Here is a 25,558-nt window from a genome sequence, read left to right as displayed (position 1 = left end):
AGGCTTTCCATTGCCTATTCATAGTCATACCTTTTAATGTATTTTCTCAATCCACTCAGCCAATTTGTCCCGAATGCCTTCATCATTCCCTTTATTCAACTTTAACACCTTGGCTTCAGATTGAACTTGCACACTTTTAATCGTAATGTAAAATTCTATCATATTGTGTTCACTTATCCCTACAACTAGAAATATTAATTAGCCTTTTTTCATTACTGAATACTAGATCTAGAACTGCCCGTCATCCAGTTGACTCCTCAAAATACTGCTCTAGAAACCCATCCCTAACACTCCAGCAACTCCTCTCTTCCTCAGTGTTGGTGCTCACCAGGTTTAATCAGTTTGTGTGCAAATTGAAGTCACCCATGATCACAGTATTGCCCATGCCCCTACAAGCTTCTCTCATCTCCTGAATAATACTATGGTCTACATTGCTATTACTATTTGGTGGCCTATAAACAACTTCAACCAATGTCTGTGGCCCTTGCTGTTCCTTGGCTCCTCTTGGTAAGTCCAATCAGATTTCACACGCAAGATCCTCCATTACTACTGCACTGATCCCATCCCTTAACACAACTCCACCTCCTTTCCCTTCCTTGTCCGTCCTTCCAAAACGTCAAAAAGTCTTGAATATCAGTTCTGTTGTCAACAAATAAATGAGAATGCTTACAATTATTCCTACAAAACCAACAGGTTTATTGATTTCAGAAAATGCTAAAGAATCTCAGCAGGTCTGACAGCATCTGTGGAGAGAGAACAGAGCCAACATTGAGTCAGGATGGCCCTTTTTCTGAGAAGAGAGTCAATGTTTTGAGTCAGAGTGACTCTTCATCAGCTCATCCTGACTTGAAACATTGGCTCTATTCTCTCTCCTCAGATGCTGTCAGACCTGCTGAGATTTTCCAGCATTTTCTATTTTTGTTTCAGATTCCAGCAACTGCAGTGTTTTGCTTTTAGGTTTATTGATTTTCTCCTTTGACTTACCAAGAGGAGTGAAGAAGACGATCGCTGCCACCAAAAACCCCAGCACTATTGCCACAAATGCTACACAGGGTACAGGAATACCAAAGATGCACCTAATCAGTGTCACCACCACACCACCTAGCAGTCCTGCTATTACTGTAATAGTTAACCGATCTGTGGGGGGAAAATAGCAAACATGGAACAGATCAAATTATTTCATAAAACTGTCATAATAGGAATACGTTTAATGAGGTGCAAAATTAGTCGTTAGGACAACATTTTAAATTTGGTACATCAACAGATATTTAAACTTGTACTTGCTTTCTGCAAGCTTCTCATTTTAAGTGTGTTATTAAATTGAACTTGTCACTCTGGGTTTCCTCCGGGTGATCCGGTTTTTCTCCCACACTCCAGAGATGTGCGGGTTGGGTTGATTGGCCAAGCTAAATTTCCCCTTAGTGATGGTGGGTACTAGCAGAGTAAATGTGGCATTAAGGGGATAGGGCCCAGGTGGGATTGTTGAAAGTGCAAGCTCGATGGGCCGAATGGCCACCTTCTACACCGAAGGGTTTTTATGATTGATGCCCCTTCACGTTTTGACATGTCAGAATCCTAGATCTCCCTCCATAACAGCATGTGTGTTTGTGTGTGTGCGCGCGTATGCACACCAGGTGAACCGTTAGAATTTCAGGAAGACACTCACCACATCTTTAACATTAACTAAGGATGGACAACAAATGCTGGCCTTGCCACGGACACACTTGCATCCCATGACAATAAAAAGGAAACCAACTCAAATTAAGTTGGTAAATAAAAGGTCACAGCTGGCTATGCTTCAACCATGTTGGTCCGAGTTAGTCATGAGATATTTTTTTAGCTTGCTTGTTGTGAGACTACTTCAGTAGATAGACATAGCAAACACAGGACTGTGGTGTCCTCAGCAAGTGCAAGGTTAACAGGCTGCTATTCCAAATGACAACACATGGGAATGACTGAAATATATGCCTTATTTAAAATCGGAAAAAAATGTTATCAGTAGTCTCTGGTGTGTAAGTTTCAAAGTCAGAGTTGCTCATACAATGAAAATCTGATGAATATGTACATTCTGTAAGATAGTTGTAACAGTATGAATATTTGTTTGCAGAATGGGGTTGGCCATTCACCCGTTAGTGGTATTATGTAAAGATGCCCCTGCTAACAGCCTGATAAATCAAGGGGTGGCACAAAGTTGTATCACTGAAAGCAGCAAAAAAAATCCATTCACAGGGTAAAACATGCATTTGACATATCATCTTTCCCATCATCAGCTTCAGTTCATTTAAGCAAATGCAGCATTCCCTTCTCCGATCAGGTAAAATTTGCTGCAATGCCACACGACGTAGGAGCAGGAGGCCATTCAGCCCATCGAGCCATTCAATATCATAATTGATCTGATATCACCAACTCCACTTTCTCACCTTATCTCCATAACCCTTGATTTCCTTACTGATTAAAAATCTGTCTATCTCAGCCTTGAACATACTTAATGACCCACATCTAAAGCCCACTGCACTAAAGAATTCCACAGATTTACTACCCTCAGAAGAAATTCCTCTTCATCTCTGTCTTAATTGGGTGACCCCTTACCTAAGCCTCTCAGTGACTACACTGTCAAGCAATTTGAGAATCCTAAATGTCTCAACAAATTCGCCTCCCATTCTTTTCAACTCCAATGAGTACGGGCCCAACCTACTCAACCTCTGCTCAAAAAGAAATCCCTCCATACCCAGGATTAACCTAGTGAACCTTCTCCAGGCTGACTCCAATGCCAGTATATCCTTCCTTAGATAAATGGACCAAATCTGTTCAGTGTACCCGGGTGGTCTAACTAGTACTTTGTGAAGTTTCAGCAAGATTTTCTTATTTTTATACTCCATTTCTTTTGAACTAAAGGACAACATTCCATTTAGCTTCGCTATTACCTACTGAATTTGCATGCTAGCCCTTTTGCGATTCATGCACAAGGATCCCCAAATCCTTCTGCAGTTTTCTGCAGCCTTTCTCCATTGAAATAATATTTAGCTCCTTTATACTTACTACCAAGTTCATAACTTCACATTTTCCTACATTATATTCCATCTGTTAACTTTTGCCCACTCACTTAACCTGTCTATCCTTCTCTATATACTGTCATTCTTACCACTTGGCTTTCCATCTATTTTTGTGTCAGCAAAAACTTGGCACAGTACATTCACTTCTTTCATCCAAGTCATTAAAGTCTTTAGAAACAATTGTGACTCCAGCGCTAATGCAATGTTAGCATTCATGTCGAGAGGGCGAGAATACAAGAGCATGGATGTACTCCTGAGGCTGTATAAGGCTCTGGTCAGACCCCATTTGGAGTATTGTGAGCAGTTTTGGGCCCCATATCTAAGGAAGGATGTGCTGGCCTCAGAAAAGGTCCAGAGGAGGTTCACAAGAATGATCCCTGGAAAGAGCTTGTCGTATGAGGAACGGCTGAGGACTCTGGGTCTGCACTTGTTGGAGTTTAGGAGGAGGGGGGGGATCTTATTGAAACTTACAGGATACTGCAGGGCCTGGATAGAGTGGACATGGAGGGGATGTTTCCACTAGTAGGAAAAACTAGAACCAGAGGGCACAACCTCAGGCTAAGGGGACGATCTTTTAAAACAGAGATGAGGAGGAATTTCTTCAGCCAGAGAGTGGTGAATCTGTGGAACTCTTTGCTGCAGAAGCCTGTGGAGGCCAGGTCATTGAGTGTCTTTAAGACAGAGATAGATAGGTTCTTGATTAATAAGGGGATCAGGGGTTATGGGGAAAAGGCAGGAGAACGGCGAGGAGAAAAATATCAGCCATCATTGAATGGCAGAGCAGACTCGATGGGCCGAGTGGCCTAATTCTGCTCCTATGTTTTATGATCCCTGTGGCACTCCGCTACTTACAGGTTGCCGTCTTGAAAATGTCCCTCTTATCCCAACTCACCAATCCTTTATCTATGCTAACATACAACCCCCAACAACATAGGTTCTTATCCCAAGCCTCCCTACTATTAGTTAGCCAATAAGTTCATATGGCAAAGAAGAAAAAGGCAGAAGTACTATCAAGGATTTAGTTGAACAAACTGGAAACTAAAGAATATTCTGAACGTCAAATTTCCTAATCCACACTTACGGACAAAGTTGAGTGCAGAGAACCGTGTTGCCAACACAAAGCTTATGAATCCAAAGATCAAGAATCCAAAGAAGAGAAACTCTACAAAAGAGTTGAAAAAAAAACAAGTTAGTCTGGTTTACAAATCCAATAAGAAGTCTCACAACACCAGGTTAAAGTCCAACTGGTTTATTTGGTAGCAAATACCTTTGCTACCGAATAAACCTGTTGGACTTTAACCTGGTGTTGTGAGACTTCTTACTGTGCTTACCCCAGTCCAACGCCGGCATCTCCACATCATGATTACAAATCCAATCCAGTGGAGGAAATTTCACCCACTGACGATATCACAGGAACGGTAATGTGAGCTGGTGCAGAGCGCACAGTGCTAAACCCAGTCTGCAATACCATCAAAACCAGCTTATGTGGGGCCTAAACATTTACCCAATAGCAAGCGCAGCAGAAACAATACAGAAAAAATGCTAGAAATAAACAGTAACTTTATCATCATGTCAGCAGGCGCTTTGCATGGAGGATTTCAAGTGTACAACAAAAAGCATTTATTTTTCTATCCTTTTAAAGGCTAGTGGATTATTTGTAATTCCAACATTTTTCTATTATTCTTGAATCTTAATGAATGCAGCTTTAAAATCTCAACTCAACTCAATAAGTAGGATACATGTAGAGCCCGATTTTACCATTTTCATTCTAAGTGACGAATTGGGCGCAGTTCAGATCGGACTTGGAGATCTGCTCCCAGACGCCCCCATACGCACTTAGCCTGAAAAAAAATCGTGGGTCTGAATCATGCTGTGGGTGGGGCTTATCTCGCCCGAAATGGTCGGAGCTCTGAACTGCTCATCCGCAGTGAGAGAAAAAGTTTGAAAAAATGCCCCTGTCACATCGCTCCTGCGCCACAAAACACAGATAAAGCGGCCCTGGAGCAAAAAGCGGGAGTGATGGCCCTCACAGACATTGCCCCACCCCCACAACGTAACTGTCCCCCTTATCCACCCACCTCCCCCGCTACCCAGACCGATCGCAACCCTCTGCCCCCGCTTCGCCCCCACCGATCGTCCGCAGAGTGGCAGCGGTGTGTGTGTCTCCACCTCCCCCCCCACCCCCGGGCCACCAGAGAATGATTGGGCCTCCCTCCTCACCGCCATCCAACCCCCCCCACCCACCACCAGACAACAATCTGGTCTCATTCCCCCACCCCCAGAGATACATCTGACCCGCGTCCTCCTCCACCCCCCACCACCAGAAAATGATTGGGTCTCTCTTCTCCCACCACCCCCCCCTCACCAGAGAATGATCGGACCTGCCCCCCCCGTCCTCCACCACCTATCTGAGTCACAGAGCCGTTGGAAGCTCTGAACTTATCTCTTCAGAAGCTGGAGCACCCGAAACAGACCTTTGCCGACCAGGTCTGTTTCGTGCCAAATCTGGATGCGCGAACGTGATGGTAAAGGGGGAAATGCTGGTAAAGTTGGGCGGGCAGCCCATTAATTCAGTTTAAATGCATGCAGAGGCCCGTTTTGGGTGCGAATCGGATTGCGGCCATTTTCAGGCCTTGGTAAAGTGGGCATCTGCATGGGCACGGATCGCATTAATGGCCTCACGTCTGACTTTACCACGTATGCGCGCCAGAAACGGGCAATGGTAAAATCAGGACCATAGAGACCTCTCTTAGCCCTTTGGGCAATAGGGGGAGTGGGAGTGCAAGCGAGTGAACAAGCACACAAGAGACTTCTTGCTCAGAGAATATCAAGTATCCTCTTTTATACTTAAAACTCAAGGGAAACACTTCCTGAAACTAAATCCACTGTTTAAAATCTACAGGATTTTTAAATCATGAGGAAGGAATAGGTTTCATAGAATCCTTACAGTGCAGATTGCACTGACTTGCTGACAGAGTAACTTACCCAGGCCCTCTCCCCACCACCCCACACATTTACCAAGGTTAGCCCATCGCACCTACACACCTTGGGACACCATGGGGCAATTTAGCATGGCCAATTCACTTCACCTGCACATCTTTTGACTGCGGGAGGAAACCAGAGCACCCGCAGGAAACCAACACGGACATGGGGAGAACATATAAACTCCACATACAAACTCGGGGCGGCACAGTAGCACAGTGGTTAGCACTGCTGCTTTACAGCTTCAGGGACCTGGGTTCGATTCCTGGCTTGGGTCACTGTCTGTGTGGAGTTTGCACATTCTCCTCGTGTCTGCGTGGGTTTCCTCCGGGTGCTCCGGTTTCCTCCCACAGTCCAAAGATGTGCGGGTTAGGTTGATTGGCCATGCTAAAAATTGCCCCTTAGTGTCCTGAGATGCATAGGTTGGAGGGATTAGTGGGTAAATATGTAGGGATATGGGGGTAGGGCCTGGGTGGGATTGTGGTCGGTGCAGACTCGATGGGCCGAATGGCCTCTTTCTGTACTGTAGGGTTTCTATGATTTCTATGATGATTTCCACGCACAGTCACCCAAGACCAGAATTGAACCTGGGTCCTTGGAGCTGTGAAGCAGCAGTGTTAGTCACTGTGCTGCCCTTCGAGGAAGGAGGCAAAAGATCTTCAATTCACACAAATAAAAAATGACATTTGGCCGGAAGGAATATTTTAAGATATTATTCAACATTTTACCTGCTTCGAAAATCCTGTGACCAATCAAGCAAAGAGTTAAGCCATACACTCCTAATACTGTGCACAAAACCTGGATGTAGATGAAATTTCTATCTGTAAAACAGAAAAATAATCATGCATTTTAGATTGAATCTGTTATTCCACAATTAGTCAAAGATTTTCAATAATGCTGTTTAACATCAGCATGAAACATCAAATGAAAAATAAAATTAATACCAGAAGATGTGCTTCACCACTGAAGTGGCAATTTGACATCCTGGCCAATACAGCCAGTAGCAAATAGACTCTTCCATTAACAAGTTATATTTTATAACTTTCCTCTCAGAATGAAAAGAGTGAGGAATGACTAAAATGTTTTCATTCTGAGAGGAATGTTATAAAATATAATTTGTTAAATGGAAGCATCTATTTGCTACTGGCTGTATTGGCCAGGATGTCAAATTGCCACTTCAGTGGGTGAGAAGGGGGAAAAGAGGTTATAAAAGGTTACTTCAGATAGAATATTAGCTTTCTGAACAAGGTGATGTATAATTATTGCAAGGGATTTTGATACAGCGAAGGATAGGTCATGAAATCAGCCTCAGAAACATGCAACATCCACATCCTGATTAATTCCCTGGTCAAAACAGACAACCCATCCCCTGTCCGGCCAGGCGAGCAGACGACCCGTGCCCAGACCCGGGCAGCCGAGCAGACGGCCCGTGCCCAGACCCGGGCAGCCGAGCAGACGGCCCGTGCCCAGACCCGGGCAGCCGAGCAGACGGCCCGTGCCCAGCCATCTACCCTTTCAAACTCCTCCCACCAATTCACCTTTTAATTTGTCATTCTTACACAATTCATAAACTATTTTTGATAAAATAATTATCTGCACAAAGTTATGTTTGAAACTATGTATTTCCCTTACCTGAATTCTTACACAGGTTTCCTTCAGAAGACAAACTGCAGGCATATGTGGATACAGGAACATAAGACGCCGAGGTTTTCCAATGAGGATCCCTGACAATAACATTGTATATCACACCAGTGCCGATATATGAGTTTCCATAGATTATTGTCTGCCGGAACGAATTTATTGTGGTGATCTGTTGCGGTAAGAGCAAGTACATTAAAGTCTACAAGTATACCAATAAATAAATATACAAGAGACGTTTTCTTATCTTGCCTCGAAAATAGGTGTTAGTTCTGTTTTCAAACTGTGTTCAGGATGGGGTTCAGTGCCAACTGCGGTTAGTGCCAAGTCTAAGAAGAAGCACCCCAAGTTGGTGTTGGACTGCATTTGACAGTAAGGTTGCCTCAGTCTGCAATGTAAATGCTGAATAGTAGGCAATAGATCTGTTTAGGGTAAATAAACCTGCAGACAATTTTACTATTCATTTTCAATCACATTGCTTGCTCATTAAAACTTCACTTCTTGTCTATCAAGAGAAACAAAAAGGATTCTCATCTAGTCCCAGAACCATCCTTCTCCCCCCATCTTTTACCCATGCAAACGCTCTCCAGATAATTATCCAATTCTCTTTGGAAGGCCTCAGTTGAACCCATCTCCACCACACTTTCAGACAGTGTGCACTAGACCACAATGACTTGCTGTGTGAAAAGGTTGTTTTTTTTCTGATGTCGTTATGCTTCTTTTACTAATTACTTTAAATTTGAGCCGTTTGGCTCCGAATCCTCCCACTAATAGGAACAATTTCTCTCTTTCTACCCTACCCAGTCCCCTCGTGATTTTGAAAACCCCGATCAAATCTCCTCTTAACCTTCTCATCTGCAAGAAGATGAGTCCCAATTCCTTCAAATATTCTACATAACTCAGGGGAGGCAATGGGACAATGATCTTATCATTGGATTAGCAACCCAGGGATCCAGGGTAACGCTCTGCTGACCCAGGTTAGAATTCCACCATGCCAGATGGTGGAATTTGAATTCAAGAGAAAGAAATCTTGAATTAAAAGTCCATTGATGCCCATGAAGCCATTATCGATTGTCATAAAAACTCATCTGGTTCACTCATATCTCTTAGGGAAAGAAATTTGCCATCTCAAGCTGCTTAACATGCGACCTTCCTTTCACAAGATCAGAACTGGGGATGTTTGCGGGTGACTGTACCATTCACAACTCCTCAGATACTGAAGCAGCCCATGCCCAAACGCAGCAAGACCTGGACAATATCCAGGCTCGGGCTAAGTGGCAAGTCACATTCACATCACACAAGTGCCCAGCAATGACCATTTCCAATTAGAGAGAATCTAATCAGCACCCCTTGACATTCAATGGCATTACCATTGTTGAATGCCCCCTCTATCCACATCCTGGAAGTTGCCACTGATCAGAAACTGAATTGGACTAACCATATAAATACTGTGGATACAAGCGCAGGTCAAAGGCTGCAATCCTATGGTAAAAAACTTACCTCCTGACTGCCCAAGGTCTGTCCACAACCTACAGGGCACAAGTCAGGAGTGTGATGGCGTATTCGCCACTTGCTGGATGACTGCAGCTCCAACAACACCAAAGAAGCTCAACACCATTCAAGAAAAAACAGCCTGCTTGATTGGCATCTTATCCAAAACATTTACTCCCTCCACCACTGATGCACTGTACACTGATGCACAGTAGCAGCCACGTGTACCATCTACAAGATTCACTGTTGGAACTCCTGAGACAGCATCTTCCAAAGCCATGACCACTACTATCTAGAAGGACAAGGGCAGCAGATATTGAGAACATCACCTCCTGGAAGTTCCCCTCCAATCCACCTACCATCCCGATTTGGGAATATATCACCATTCCTTCAATGTTGCTGGGTCAAAATCTTGGAACTCCCTCCTTAACAGCACTGTGGTTGTACTTACACCACATAGATTACAGTGATTCAAGGTGGCAGCTCACAAACACCTTCTCAAAGGCAACTAGGGATGGGCAATAAATGCTGGCCTAGCCAGTGAACTCCTCATCTCTTGAATGAATGTTAAAAAAAGCTCCTTATTCCTTGAACTGTTCTTATAAATAATTACTGCAATTTCTCTCAAATTCTTTCAGCACCACCCTGAAGTGCAGTGTCCAGAACTGGACGCAATACTCCAACTAAGGCCCCAGGTCAGTGCTTACTACAGGTTTTTTTAAAAAAAAAATCATTCATGGGACATGGGATCAGCATTTATTGCCCATCCCTAGTTGCCCTAGTTCAGAGGGCAGTTGAGAGTCAACCACAATGCTGTGGCTCTGAAGTCAAATATAGGCCAGACCAGGTAAGGACAGCAGATTTCCTTCCCTAAAGGACATTAGTGAACTAGATGGGTTTTTCCAACAATCGACAATGGATTCATGGTCATCAGCAGATTCTGAATTCCAGTTTTAAATTGAATTCAAATTCCACCATCTGCCATGGCGGGATTTGAACCCGAGGCCCCATAACATTAGCTGAGTTTCTGGGTTCATAGTCTGGAGATAATACCATAAGGCCATTGCTTCCCCCATCATAAATTCCTTGCTTTTGTACTGTATGCCCCTACTAGCTATGCACAGGATCCCTCATGTTTTATTAACCACTTTCTCAACCTGCTGTGATCCCTTCAATACATTGTGGCTCTACTCCTGCACCACGTTTTAGAATTGTACTCTCATGCTGCCTCTCCTTGTCAAAATCAATCACTGCACACTTCTCGGTGTTCCATTTGTCCGCCCTTGCCACCAGCAAATACCTTCACAGAATATTACAATGCAGAAGAGGTCCTTCGGCCCATTGAGTCTGTACCAATGCACGAAAGACCCAGACCTGCCCACCTCATCCCACTTGCCAGCACTTAGCCCATAGTCTTGAATGTTATGGCGTGCCAAGTACTCATCCAGGTACTTTTTAAAGGATGTGAGGCATCTCGCCTCCACCGCCCTCCCAGGCAGTGAATTCCAGACCGTCACCGCCCTTTGAGTAAAAATGTTTTTCCTCACATCTCCCCTAAACCTCCCACCGCTCACTTTTAACTTGTGTCCCCTCGGGACTTGAATTCATATAGCACCGTGCATATCCTCAGAATGCTCCCAAGTACTTTTCATATAAATATTTACTTTTTGAAATGCTTTCACTTATTTTCATAGAATCCTACAGTGCAGAAGGAGGCCATTCAGCCCATCGAGTCTGCACCAACCACAATCCCACCCAGGCCCTATCCCCATAACCCCATGCATTTACCCTAGCTAGTCCCCCTGACACTAGAGGGCAATTTAGCATGGCCAATCCACCTAATCTGCACATCTTTGTCTGCAAACATGACAGTTAATTTGCACATAGCAAGGTTCCACAAACAGGATGGTGTGTAAGCGACCAGTTAAAGTCTTGATAGTAAAAATTTTTTTAAAGGAAACATAACTTTGGATAAATCGAGCTCAAAAGTGACAATTATCTTCCATGTCACTTGTGGTTTTCGGCCAAGTCAGAAGTTGCAAAGCTGAGGTTTATTTCATCCTATGTTAATTATATTTAAATTACCTTTATTCCATTCCTTTCTATTTCTTGTACAGATGACATTTTATTCATTCCTTTTGATAGACTTTCCATGGTGAGGTCATTCTCAGGTAGAAAATACTGGTAAATATCATAGGTCAGTCTCCATCTGGTGTGAACGTCTGTCCTAACATCACAAGCAGGCGGTGGTAATTGCCTATCAGATGCAAGTAAAAATAGATATGAACAGCAAGTTACTACATGCTTCAAAGAAGAGGAGATTGCAGAACTTCAAGAAGATATAGAGAAGTTGGAAGAGTGGCAGTGTGTTGTAAAGAGATTGAATATTGTTTTTCCTTTGATAACGCCTTCAATAACGTTGTGTTGGACCTTCACCTGACTCTTCTCCCCCTTGTTTATCTCAGCGTGTAACACGTCCAAGTTAAAAAGTGTTACTGCAAATTGGTTTAGATTAGTGAGGGTACATTTTCACTTAACAGCTTCCAATTATTCAGCCAATTTTATGTCCATGTTGCTACTCTCCCTTTTATTCCAAGAGCTATAAGTTCTCTCGTCTGTGGTGTGGCACTGTACTGAATGTCTTCTGAAAGTCCATGCGCAACACATCAACTCCATTCCCCTCATCAACCCTTCGTTACCTCCTCAAAAAAACTCCAGCAAGTTAGTTAAACATGATTTCCCCTCTAGATATCCACCCTGGCTTTTCCTAGTCCTTATTCCGTGAGGTGACTAATTCGAACTCAGAGTCCGGAGAAGACAGTCAATGAGGAACGGACAGTAAAGCTGGCCGGCAGCGATAACCATATCTGAACAATCATTTTTTTGGTTAAAATCTACTAATGAAGAATCCAGAAAGTCCACATAATGTGACAAAACCTCTTTCCAAATAATCAGAATAGTTTAAAATTACACAAGTGAAAAGGTCGGTTAGAATAAACACGTTTACGCAGTTGTGAAGCATAACACAACTGCTCAAGTCTGTAGCTAACAGGGAACGCAACAATATTTTCTCACTCCCATTGGTAAAACCAAAAAGATAATTCAGTCACATTAAAAGGAAAAAGGGTACTGCAAAAAACTACACTGACCGATAATCAGCAAATGGTCATTTTCAGTAGACACAAATCCATATCTATCCTACTTGCTGACTTACCTCACTGAGCCCAAGTTTGCTGGTGCAAACATAATAGCAGTTTCATATTTATTGTACGTCAAGTGCAGGTTTGCGTCATTTTCTAGGGCAAACTCTGTGTTGCAGGCACCAGGTACAGGATCTGACAGAGGGGGGGAAAAATGATAAATCAGCACTATTATCCTACAAATAGAATATTTGTAAATTATAATCCCAACACTGGATATGAAATTCAGCTGTGGCGTGGTGCAAAACAGCCATTGTTAACACTCATTATACACCCCACCCAAATTTGTTTTCCAATGGCTTCAGACAAGGGTGCATAACGAGCTGTTTATGATATTTCAAAGTTGAATTGCACAAGTCATAGAATCTTCACACTGCAGAAGGCGGCCATTCAACCCATCGAGCCTGCACCAACAACAATCCCACCCAGGCCCTATCCCTATAATCCTACGTATTGACCCTGCTAATCCCCCTGACACTAAGGGGCATGGCTAATCCACCTAACCCGCACATCTTTGGAGTGTGGGAGGAAACTGGTGGAAACCCACACAGACACGGGGAGAACGTGCAAACTCCACACAGAGTCACCCGAGACCGGAATGGAACCCGGGTCGCTGGCGCTGTGAGGCAGCAGTGCTAACCACTGTGCCACCATGTCGCCCAAATCATGTTTTGCTCACAAAGAACAACAAGTTTACAAGTAAACCAAAGGCCTATTTTATCTCACTGTACAGTGCATCAGCTTCCAAGCATTTCCATTTGAAGTTACAATGTGAGTAACTTATATTACAGTATGTGCAAGACAAAAAAAGTTTATATTTATAACTGCACCTTAAATGTAGCAAAACATCCTAATATAGGGAATAGATAAGGGGTATAGATGAGGGAGAGAGTCAACATCTTTTCCCAAAGGTAGGGGAGTCTAAAACTAGAGGGCATAGGTTTAAGGTGAGAGGGGAGAGATACAAAGGTCCAGAGGAGCATTTTTTCACTCAGAGGGTGGCGAGTGTCTGGAACAAGAGGCGGGTACAATTTTGTCTTTTGAAAAGCATTTAGATAGTTACATGGGTAAGATGGATATGGAGGGATATGGGCCAAATGTGGGCAATTGGGACTAGCTTAGTGGTAAAAACTGGGCGGCATGTATGAGTTGCTCTGAAGGGCCTGTTTCCATGCTGTAAACTTCCATGACTCTACTGAGGAAATTAGAGGAAGTGACCAAAGGTATCATCCAAGATGTTCAAGGAGGTTTTTAAAGGTGGAGTCGATGTTGCATTCCAGAGAGATTTGAAGAGTGTGAACAAGTTAATTCAGTTGCCATCAGTGGAATAGAAAGAATTCAGAACATTCAGCAGACTAAAAAAGGTACAAAAGTGGATATTGTGCAGGAGATGTAGGATGGAGCAAGACCATGGAGGGATATGAAAAAGGGTGAGAACTTCAAAGATTCCTGCATTGTGCAGCACGAGATCGGGAAGCTAATCAGAAGCAAGACACCATGTTTTATCACCCATCAAGAAACCATTGTAGCACGGTCGAACCTGACAGTAAATCCTACACCCTGCAAGGAACCATCCATTAGTTATCACAGTTGGGGAAAGGGAAAGTAGAGAGAGCAATAAAAATGTAAACACAATTTAACTGCCCAAACGTAAAAAATACTCGGAATGTGAGGGGTGAATAAAAAAAATCTTAATTGCAACTCTTGAGTTTAACTGCTTAAACTGTAGTTGAGGGAGTGTCATATATTGTTCACTGCTAACACCATTCATTACACTTGTATTTGCTCACAGACTGTCTACTGGCTTTTGCAATACGGAACTTGCTGTAAACCAACTGTTCAAAAAGCAGAGAACTCTCCAAAGAGAATCAGGGGCTTGTGTGAACAGGAAAAGCAACAGTGTGGTGAAGGAGGTATTCGGCATGCTTGGTTTCATTGGTCAGAACATTAGTTGGGACGTCTTGTTGAAGTTGTACAAGACATTAGTAAGACCACATTTGGAATACTGTGTACAGTTCTGGTCACCCTATTATAGAAAGGTATTATTAAACTAGAAAGAGTGCAGAAAAAAATTACTAGGATGCTACCGGGACTTGATAGTTTGAATTACAAGAGACTGGATAGACCGGGACTTTTTTTCCCTGGAGCGTAGAAGGCTTTGGAGTGATCTTATAGAGGTCTATAAAATAATGAGGGGCATAGATGAGGTACATAGTCACCATCTTTTCCCAAAGGTGGGGGAGTCTAAAACTAAAGGACATACGTTTAAGGTGAAAGGGGAGAGATACAAAAGTGTCCAGAGCAGCAATGTTTTCACTCAGAGTGGTGAGTGTCTGGAATGAGGTGCCAGAGGCAGTATTAGAGGTGGGTACAATTTTGTCTTTTAAAAAGCATTTAGATAGATACATGGGTAAGATGGGTATTAGAGGGATATGGGCCAAGTGTGGGCAATTGGGCGGCATGGACAAGTTGGGCCGGAGGTCTGTTTCCATACTGTAAACCTCTATGACTCTATAACCAGACTAAGGAAGTGTTAATGATCATAGAATCACAGAATCCCTATAGTGCAGGAGGAGGCCATTTGGCCCATCGAGTCTGCACTGACTCTCTCTGACAGAGTACCTTATCTAGGCCCTTTCCCCCACCCTATTGCAGTAACAACACAATTACCATGGCTAATCCATCTAATCTACACATCTTTGGACATTAAGGAGCAATTTAACATAGAACATAGAACATAGAACAGTACAGCACAGAACAGGCCCTTCGGCCCACGATGTTGTGCCGACCTTCATCTGAAACCAAGATCAAGCTACCCCACTCCCTACCATCCTGGTGTGCTCCATGTTCCTACCCAATAACCGCTTAAATGTTCCTAAAGTGTCTGACTCCACTATCACTGCAGGCAGTCCATTCCACACCCCAACCACTCTCTGCGTGAAGAACCTACCTCTGATATCCTTCCTATATCTCCCACCATGAACCCTATAGTTATGCCCCCTCGTAATAGCTCCATCCACCCAAGGAAATAGTCTTTGAACGTTCACTCGATCTATCCCCTTCATCATTTTATAAACCTCTATTAAGTCTCCCCTCAATCTCCTCCGCTCCAGAGAGAACAGCCCCAGCTCCCTCAACCTTTCCTCATAAGACCGACACTCCAAACCAGGCAGCATCCTGGTAAATCTCCTCTGCACTCTTTCCAGCGCTTCCACATCCTTCTTATAGTGAGGTGACCAGAACTGCACGCAATATTCCAAATGCGGTCTCACCAAGGTCCTGTACAGTTGCAGCATAACCCCACGGCTCTTAAACTCCAACCCCGTTAATAAAAGCTAACACACTATATGCCTTCTTCACAGCTCTATCCACTTGAGTGGCAACCTTTGGAGATCTGTGGATATGGACCCCAAGATCTCTCTGTTCCTCCACAGTCTTCAGAACCCTACCTTTGACCCTGTAATCCACATTTAAATTAGTCCTACCAAAATGAATCACCTCACATTTATCAGGGTTAAACTCCATTTGCCATTTTTCAGCCCAGCTTTGCATCCTATCTATGTCTCTTTGCAGCCTACAACACCCCTCCACCTCATCCACTACTCCACCAATCTTGGTGTCATCAGCAAATTTACTGATCCACCCTTCAGCCCCCTCCTCTAAGTCATTAATAAAAATCACAAAGAGCAGAGGACCAAGCACCGATCCCTGCGGCACTCCGCTAGCAACCTGCCTCCAGTCCGAAAATTTTCCATCCACCACCACCCTCTGTCACAGCCAATCAACCTAACTTGCACATCTTTTGTGCTATAATGTAACCAATGATTATATTGGAATCTGTTATAATGTAACCAATGGCAACATGCTGAGAATCAGCAGGCCAGCAGACCAGGTAGACAATGTAACCAATGGCAAAATGATGTGATGGTCAACTGACCCAGTATAAAGAGAAAGCAGGTGGGGTGTGTGAGGAGCTTGTGAGGTGGCCCAGGGTGTGGCCTGAGTGTTGGTGTAATGAAGTTCTTTTATTAAACCTTTTTCTTTGATTTACATTGTGAAATAAGTTATTATATTGCTTGCAACTGAAGTATCCTTATTGCCGGTTGAACACTTTAGACTGTGGGAGGAAACCAGAGCACCTGGAGGAAACCCACGCAGACACGAGAAAAACACGTAAACTCCACACAGACACCCAAGACCAGAATTGAACCTGGATCCCTGGCGCTGAGGGGCAATTTTGCTAACCACTGTGCCACTGTATCTAATGATGTGGAGATGCTGGCGTTGGACTTCTTCACCGCACGGGACCTTCAACCGATGCTATACACTAGATACATCGATGACATTTTCCACCGTATCTAAACCAGGAAATGACACAATAGTGAATTCAATGTCAAATTAAGTATAGAAAGTAAAATAAAACAAGGGAAAGATTGTATCAACGGAATTTTTTTAAAAAGGAAAAAGGTAACAAATTCTCCATGAATAATTAAAATTTGAAGGAATGAGACTCCACTTTTCTGTGCCAGAGAGGTTGATTGGCGCTAATTAAAACTTGTCACATCTTTTAAAGCATATGGAATGGGCAAATACTAACTTGTTCTGGCAAGTGCTCCACATCAATGTTTTTGAAAAAAAAGAGTTGAACAACATGGTTCAAGCACGATTTTTGGAGGAGCAGTACATGCAGATAACAACCTCTTGAATTCGGTTTTTAAACTGTATGCAGTTACTGGAAGTTGCTGTCCAGTGATTAAATAAATAACAGCATAGATAGCCTCACCATTACACCGACTGCAAAACCCAGCCAATATCTTCATGTGCTCTTGCGCAATCATTGCTCAACTCAGCTGCACAAAAGTTACCAGTAATAAAACTGACATGCATGAACAGTAAAATAAATTTACAGCCAATTTCAGACCGCGGCTCCAATATTACCCCAACTCACCAGGGTTAGAGGTTAAACATGGAACTGCTGTCACTTTCACACTGAAAACTCACTGAATGCCATAAGACCATAAGATATAGGAATAGAATTAGGCCACTCGGCCCATCGAGTCTGCTCCACCATTCAATCATGGCTGATATTTTTCTCATTCCCATTCTCCTGTTTTTTCCCAATAAACCCCTGATCCCCTTTTTAATCAAGAACCTTTTAACTCCATAGCTGATCGAGGTGACGAACATGCCGACTGGAAACATTAACAAATCGAAATTGGGAGCTTACATCACAGGATTATTTTAGTTAGGAGCCAATCATCTGAAGATAACACAATGGCATCGGCTTCACAAACTGAAGGAGACATGACAAGAGGATGGATTTAAAGAGACACTTACCTGCTGGTAACAGCCCAAGACATTGGGAGGATCTGCTGCTGTGAGTAATAGACAGTTGTGAGATTTGCTGCTTTGACTTTTCCCCCCCCTCCTGAGTCACCCTGACTAAATATCACACTCATCAGAGGTGACAATGCAACTTCGGAGAGAGAGAGAGACATATATTCTCCTCACAATAAGAAGTGGAGAGGATCTCCAAGAAGATCGCGCATATCGACACAGATTCTTACTGTGTTTACCCCAGTCCAACGCCGGCATCTCCACTTCTCCTCACAAGCCAGGAATTGAACCTGGGTCCCTGGCACTGAGGCAGCAATGATAACCACTGTGCCACCTTTGTTGGAGGAAAAACAGCCTCAAAAAGAGCAACTTTTATCTTGTGCCTTTAATATCGTGAAATGTCATAAGATGTTGCACTGGAATAGATTTTGAGTATTTTAAAAAGCAGCGAGAGAGAAAGCCAAACCAGAGATTTAAAAAAAAGAAATTCTACGTGTTATTGGGCAAAGAGTGAATTTAGGTGAACATGGGCGACGGGTCCCTTTTCTGGGTTTTGCGCACAGCCATGCACCCATAATGACTTACTGATATGGCAATTCAGGCTGCAGAACAGAACAAGAACAGTACCTTAAACTCCATTCGTGGACAAAGCCCAGTCCATCACTCAAACCAGCCTCACATCCATTGACTCTGTCTACACTTCCCGCTGCCTCGGAAAAGCAGCCAGCATAATTAAGGACCCCATGCATCCCGGACATTCTCTCTTCCACCTTCTTCCATCGGGAAAAAGATACAAAAGTCTAAGGACATGTACCAACCAACTCAAGAACAGCTTCTTCCCTGCTGCTGTCAGACTTTTGAATGGACCTACCTCACGTTAAGTTGATCTTTCTCTACACCCTAGCTATGACTGCAACACCACATTCTGCACTCTCTCCTTTCCTTCTCTGTGAAAGGTATGCTTTGTCTGTATAATGCACAAGAAACAATACTGTTCACTATATACCACTAAGTCAAACCAAATAAAAACACTGTCAGGCTTGAAGAGCTGACCTGCTGCAGCTTGCGAGTCAGAGAGGGAACAAAGTCATCTGGTTCCTACAGTAAACCAGCTATTTTCCAAACTCAAAACAAAAGCCCAGGTGGTGAATTTCTCCCTCTTCCTTGCAATTTTGTCCAGTTCTGAATTTGGTGTAATGAAGTTTCTTCAAAAGGTAAAGGCTGCTCTCATCACTGTTCCACATGAGGCCCGTAACTCTATACTTGTCCGAACTACACTCAAAAGAAGACAGAAGCTTGGACAGTCTTGAACAGTTTTCTACAATGAAGACAAGAAAGTTATACCAGTTTATATACCGGGAGCTGTGTAGGAGAGAGCAAGCAATACTGCTGACACCACTTCGTTTCCAGCTCGAATGTAGAATGATGCGGGCGTCAACATCAGCACTACACCTGCACTGGAACTCCTATACGATGCATCTGCAGGAAAGGACTGAGACACAAAAAGAAACAAGTCAACTTAAAATACGTAACTGATAGGTAGGCATTACGGGAGGGATTTTCCAGCCGCTACAATTCCCGTGGTCGGCAGAACGGGAAAATTCCACCCTACATGTCTGCCTTAAATATCAATTAGCGATGCAGGATTCACAACCCCATTAACTACCACTATTAAATTTAAATATTCTTAAATTTGAATGCTTCATACAATTCAAACTGTCCCCAGCCATCAGATGTGGACATCAAACAAAAACCTTCAGAATATGAAAAAGTAAAGTAAAAGTAAAGTTTATTTAGTCACAAGTAAGGTTTACATTAACACTGCAATGAAGTTACCGTGAAATTCCCCTCGTTGCCACAGTCCGGCACCCATTTGGGTCAATGCATCTAACCAGCACGTCTTTCAGAATGAGGGAGGAAACCGGAGCACCCAGAGGAAACCCACAGAGACACGGGGAGAACGTACAAACTCCACACAGACAGTGACCCAAGCCAGGAATCGAACCCGGGTCCCTGGCGCTGTGAAGCAGCAGCGCTAATCACTGTGCTACCGTGCCACCCCTAATGCTGGAGAAACTCAACAGGTCTGACAGCATCTGTGGAAAGAGAATAGAGCCAATGTTTCGAGTAGTCGGGATCCTGACTCAAAACCTTGGCTCTATTCTCTCTCCAATTTTCTCCATACAGATGCTGTCAGACCTGCTGAGTTTCTTCAGCATGTTCTGTTTCTGTTTCAGGTTCCAGCATCCGCGGGATTTTGCCTTTAACCTTCAGAATATGTTGGTTGGTAATTTTATTTTGATGTCCACATGTTTGGAGAACTCATTCACAGTGTAGGCCTGACTCCAACCTGAGCAAATTGGCTTACATTGCAACTGGTTCAAAAGTTCCACTTGTATTTTGCTCACAAATTCAATAAGGAAATTGAGATCGCCCTCAATAGATCATCTCCCATACACTTTCCGAAGGTTCACTGGAGTATCAGAACAGTATAAAAACTTTTATTTTACTTAAAAAAAGTGAATCCAAAATCTACATGCATCAGATAATTCATGCCATCTCAACTTGGCGAGTGAACACTTTAGGGTGTTCAAACAGATGAGGCCAATCCCTTAGGAGAGATGCTTTCTTACCTTAGAGAGGGATACGGTCACATTCTGCGCATGAGTGTATACTTCGGCAACCACAAAAGCGGTCAGGCTACTAATGTTTGTAATCACAATGCGTTTACATTCGTTAGGTTCCAGTAGAATTGAAACTGGCTCCAAAAGAGGAATTCCAACGTAACCTGCAGAGAGAGAATTAAAAGAAAAACATATCACCGCTATTCCTTTAGTTGTGATATTTTCTCAAGATGTATTTCAATGGTAAACAATGTTAATTTCCTTATACAGGCTAGTCACAACTTGGATTGTGGAGGCATGGCGGCACAGTGGTTAGCACTGCTGCCTCACAGCACCTGGGACCCAGGTTTGATTCCCAGCTTGGGTCACTGTCTGTGTGGAGTCTGCACATTCTCCCCGTGTCTGCGTGGGTTTGAAAGACATGCTGCTTAGATTTATAAAGTTTATTTATTTATTAGTATCACAAGTAGGCTTACATTAACACTGCAATGAGGTTACTGTGAAAATCCCCGCGTCGCCACACAGCGGTGCCAGTTCGGGTACACTAAAGGAGAATTTAGCATGGCCAATGCACCTAACCAGCACGTCTTTCGAACTGTGGGAGGAAACCGGAGCACCCGGAGGAAACTCACGCAGAAACGGTGAGAATTGGGGTGCATTGGTAATGCTAAATTCTCCCTCAGTGTACCCGAACAGGCACTGGAGTATGGCGGCTACGGGATTTTCACAGTAGCTTCATTGCAGTGTTAATGTAAGCCTGCTTGTGATGCTGATAAATAAACTTAAACTTCCTATTTTGCCACATTGCCAACAAGTAGAACACACTTACATTTTCTTCTTAGAAGGTGGTGCTAAAGTTAATTTTTGCCATACAACAGCTGAATATAGCAGACATGACCGATGACTGCCTGCCCCAGAATAAGGAAGAATCAGTCATGAAAACATGGTTGAAATCATAAATATATCTGAAAATAAATATGGGGGGGTGGTAATAATAGTTCACAGCAGATAACAGCTTAGAACCACAAAACATAACAGCACAAAATAGTCTTCACAACGTGATTTTAAAGGTTGTTCGAGTCTTTTGTGGGTAAGAATTATTACTGATAATATTACATGGTGTGACAAGTGACTATAGTCTTTGAAAATATAATTTAAGAGTGTTTAGAAGGGTAAATTTGAGTCTATGAGAAAAGCGCTGGTGATAAGAGGGTATTTTGTGTAGGATTTATGAAGGTGGTCAAGGTGGTGGCTCACCGCCACCTTCGAGGGCACTTAGGGTTGGGCAATAAATGCTGATCTAGCCAGGAATGCCTGTATCCCATGAACCAAAGAAGAGAAGAATTATTGCTACAGGACCTGAGTATACTGCGAGCAGCACTGTTAAGAGTTGCTTTTATTTTGGTCCAAGTCTTTATCGAAGAACGTACAAGGATCAGGCTGTAATGTTTTATATGTTTCAGGAGAAAGTTCATTTTTTTCTATACGTAGTCTATGTCTGAAAGGAATGCAGCTCAGATGCTGGGAGAGCAGAATAATTACTCATTTCACCTTGCAAGTGGTTATGTTAAATGGTGATAATAGACTTTTGTTTACTTAAGTTCCCCTAGGACTTCAAATGACTGATTGACAGGGTCATGTGATAGTGATTTATGCACAGTCCTGGATCTGTAGCAAAAAAAAGGGCTTTTAGTTGGAGTTTGGCTATTTTGAGTTAGGAGAACATTGCAGGCTTGTGAAAGCTTTTTCTCTCTCTGAAAACTCCAACGCTGCCTGAATTAATTTTGGAAGTATATTAGTGATTGCTAACCATAAGTCTTCAAAATGAATGCTCATTTGGAATTGAAATAATGATGAATTAAAAATTAGAGTTGTTTCTTTTCAGTTTTAGACACATTGTTCAACAGCGTGATGTCAGTGTAACTTTAACAAAGGTTTTTTTGAAGAAAGCATGATTTCTGCAGCTCTCACAGCTTCAGTGATGTAATTGTTGCCGATTTGACTGGAAATGTCCTTTTATTGCTACTTAAGTGGCTTAAATGGGTTGTTTGTGTTTACTCTGGGATTAGTTTTACGATCCTGCATTGTTAGGAGGACGGTCGTGTGTTTTTGGACAGTTTTTTCCATTTCAGTTTGGAGCTGCAGGTTTGAATTTTAGTTTTAGAAGGGACAGCAAGCTAAAAAAATGTTTTCCCTCTCTCCCAGTTTTAAAAATTCTGTTGGTTAGCTAGATCTTGTTTTCCTGAAGGGTGAAAATCTGCTGTTGTTGGGGGCAGAACCAGAGTGTCTCTGGTGTTTTGGGAAGCTGTCTTGTCTTCAAACTGTTCGGAGTGAATCCAGAGAACTACAGACTTCAACCAAAGTTCTGAGTTTCCAGTATCACTTGAGCACAAGTCTATGCTGTGTTAAACCTGTGAAAATGGTCTTATGCCTATGGGATTGGTTTGATTGGAACATCGTAGATACCTTTGTTAAAGGTTATACATTATGATTGTTTGTAATTGATAAAAGTTCTTGCTAATTTTCTTACTACGCATGTTAACTATATTCTTAAATAAACTTTCTTTGATAAATGCTCCCAAGTGCCGTTATTTGAAATCATACCTGAAGTGAAACCTATCATGCCTATCCTCGCCAAATTCAAGATGCAAAACTTATGATCCAGGTGGGCTCCATACAATAGTTTGCAGTTTCTGACTTGGACCATAACAACAGTTAAAAGTTAAGCTGCTTCATGTTGTTAGAGTTATACATGAACTGTGTTAAGAATAAAAAGCTTGTTTTGATAAAAGATCCCTAGTTAGTCAGTGGAATCACCCCTGGAGCGAAGCACCCTTTCCTCACATTTGTGCTAAAATAGAAAAATTGCTATGGTCTAGTCTGGCTTCATAATGCAATTTGGAATTCTCATCTCAAATCCCAACACAAGTAAACAAAAATAGACAACAGCAAAGCTTTAAACAGTATTACATTCATAAGAATGGCTGCAGAAGTACTTTTCACAATCTGGAAGGTTTATTAGTAGCACTCGCAAAGACAAAGACCATGGGTTCAAACACTACTCCCCAAATTTCAGCACACAATCTAGGTTAACTCCTCAATTATACTGGTTCCTCTACGCTGACACTATAGTTAAGAAAGCCCAGCAATGCTTTTACTTGCTCAGGAGGCTTAGAAGATTTGGCACATCCACTACGACTCTCACCAATTTTTACAGAAACACCATAGAAAGCATCCTTTCCAGATGTATCACAGCTTGGAATGGCTCCTGCTCTGTCCAAGACCGCAAAAAACTACAAAAGGTTGTGAACGTAACCCAGTCCATCATGCAAACCAGCCTCCCATCCATTGACTCCATCTCTGTTTCCTGCTGCCTCGGAAAAACAGGGACCCCAGGCATCCCAGCTGGAATTTTACCAGCCCGCCCACCACAGGAATCGGAGCAGGAGAGGGGCGGAACATGGAAAGGTCCATTGACTTCCGGCAGGATTGTACGGTTTTGGGATAAGCGAGGCTATAAAATCCCACCCAATCTCTTCCACCTTCTTCCGTTGGGAAAAAGATACAAAAGTCTGAGATCACGTACCAACCAACTCAAGAACAACTTCTTCCCTGCTGCCATCAGACTTTTGAATGGGCCTACCATATATCAAGTTGATCTTTCTCTACACCCCAGCTGTGACTGTAACACTACATTCTGCACCCTCTCCTTTCATCAATGCACAGGATGTTTTGTCTGTATGGCGCGCAAGAGCTCACTAGGGAAATTTCACAATAACTTCATTGCAATGTTAATGTAAGCCTTACTTGTGACTAATAAACAAAGTTTAAAAAATACTTTGAAAGAAACAATACTTTTAACTGTAACCCAATACATGTGACAATAATAAATCAAATCAAAGAAGCAGTATCACATTGAGCTAAGCCACTTCTGCCCTCTCAGGCAAATGATCTCACTGCACTGTGCAAAGTAGCATAGTTTTGTTAATCCACCTGAAAACAGGGTTCACATTAAAAAATAAGCTGCCACCTGCAGCCTAATTTTAATTGCAGAAAATGGCTTAAACTAAATGAACCATTGAATGGTTACACTGGTGCCCAAGACTCTATTTTATTAAACATTTAATATGCAAAAACTGAAATGGTGCAACTATTGATATACAAAAGTAGTCGGCAAAAAAAAAAGTCCCACCAACTCCCCATTATTTCAATCACAGCCACATTTGTCAGTAGGACCAGCTTAGGGTCAATTCTTTTTTAAAACAAGCAGGAGAGCTCACAAAAAAAAATTCAATTCACGTCCCACGTAATTTACATTCAAAATTACTCGCCTTCGTGTGCTACACCAGCCCAGGAAGTTCACAGAGACTGAACTGACGGCATTAACACAAAAAAAAAACCTGATGGGAACTTGCCAGGTTTGAGCTTCGGGCAGATTTACCAAAGCAGGTGTTGTAAAACTCACTACAAATTAGCTCAGAAGTTATTTCTTCTCGAGTCCCTGACATGTTCTTTTTAAAAAAGTGTAGCAAAAGGCACGACAGTCGATTAAAGAATAAAGTGGAAAGTAAACAACGAAGACTACATAAAGTAAACAACAAGTCACAAAAAGTTCAAACCCCAAGTTAAAAAGTTGACAAACTTATCAATAATTAATTGGGGGGCAGATATAAAGAGGGCTGACAAAGTGGTATCCCTTTTGACTCGACTTAAAATACAAAACAAATTTGAGCAGTTAAGGAGGAGGAGTTGGTGGCGAGGGGGAAGCTGTACGCCAACCAAAGCGGAAGAGATGCCCAGAAAGAACTGCAATCCACCCACTGTAGCCTTCAACATGCTCACCTACAGCGGCACTGTGAGCCTGGGTCCAAGCGCTGCTGTCGCTGCGGCTCTGGGCAGCCGAGACTCCGCTCAAAGCCAGCAGCAGCGCAGCCACACAGTGCACCCACATCCTTCACTCTCCACCCGCTAGCCTTCAACTCGCAAGCAATCTGTCACCCACCGCTCCCATTAAACCACTCCCACAGCCCAAAGCACGTCACATCCTGGAATTTACAAGCCTGTTCCTGACGTGACCATGTTATTTCTTATTCCTGTCTTTAGCATTATTGTTAACCTAAGTTATTTGACCGGTTAATGGACTAACCATATATTAAGGTGATCTTTCTCTACACCCTAACTATGACTGTGTTGGGCACAGTAAGAAGTCTCACAACACAGGTTAAAGTCCAAC

The 25,558-nt window shown here is 42.8% G+C and overlaps 1 protein-coding gene across 1 annotated transcript in view; it reads right to left on the bottom strand.

Annotated features, from left to right (window-relative positions):
- The window catches only part of LOC144498982 (transmembrane 7 superfamily member 3-like), a 32,269-nt gene extending 6,929 nt beyond the window's left edge, over positions 1 to 25,340 (bottom strand). Inside the window, exons 1-9 of the mRNA XM_078221000.1 lie at positions 25,168 to 25,340; positions 20,335 to 20,489; positions 19,058 to 19,193; positions 12,379 to 12,499; positions 11,250 to 11,421; positions 7,668 to 7,845; positions 6,764 to 6,856; positions 4,135 to 4,215; positions 985 to 1,137 (exon numbers count right to left, since the gene is read on the bottom strand). Coding sequence (XP_078077126.1) covers positions 985 to 1,137; positions 4,135 to 4,215; positions 6,764 to 6,856; positions 7,668 to 7,845; positions 11,250 to 11,421; positions 12,379 to 12,499; positions 19,058 to 19,193; positions 20,335 to 20,489; positions 25,168 to 25,276 — 1,198 coding nt within the window. The 5' untranslated portion in view covers positions 25,277 to 25,340. The remainder of the gene's footprint in view (positions 1 to 984; positions 1,138 to 4,134; positions 4,216 to 6,763; positions 6,857 to 7,667; positions 7,846 to 11,249; positions 11,422 to 12,378; positions 12,500 to 19,057; positions 19,194 to 20,334; positions 20,490 to 25,167) is intronic.
- Between the last annotated feature and the right edge of the window lie 218 nt (positions 25,341 to 25,558).

The sequence above is a fragment of the Mustelus asterias genome, chromosome 9 (assembly GCF_964213995.1).
Source record: "Mustelus asterias chromosome 9, sMusAst1.hap1.1, whole genome shotgun sequence".
Lineage (NCBI taxonomy): Eukaryota > Metazoa > Chordata > Chondrichthyes > Carcharhiniformes > Triakidae > Mustelus > Mustelus asterias.
The sequence above is the reverse complement of the archived record's forward strand: the minus strand, read 5'-3'. Positions and strand labels throughout refer to the sequence as shown.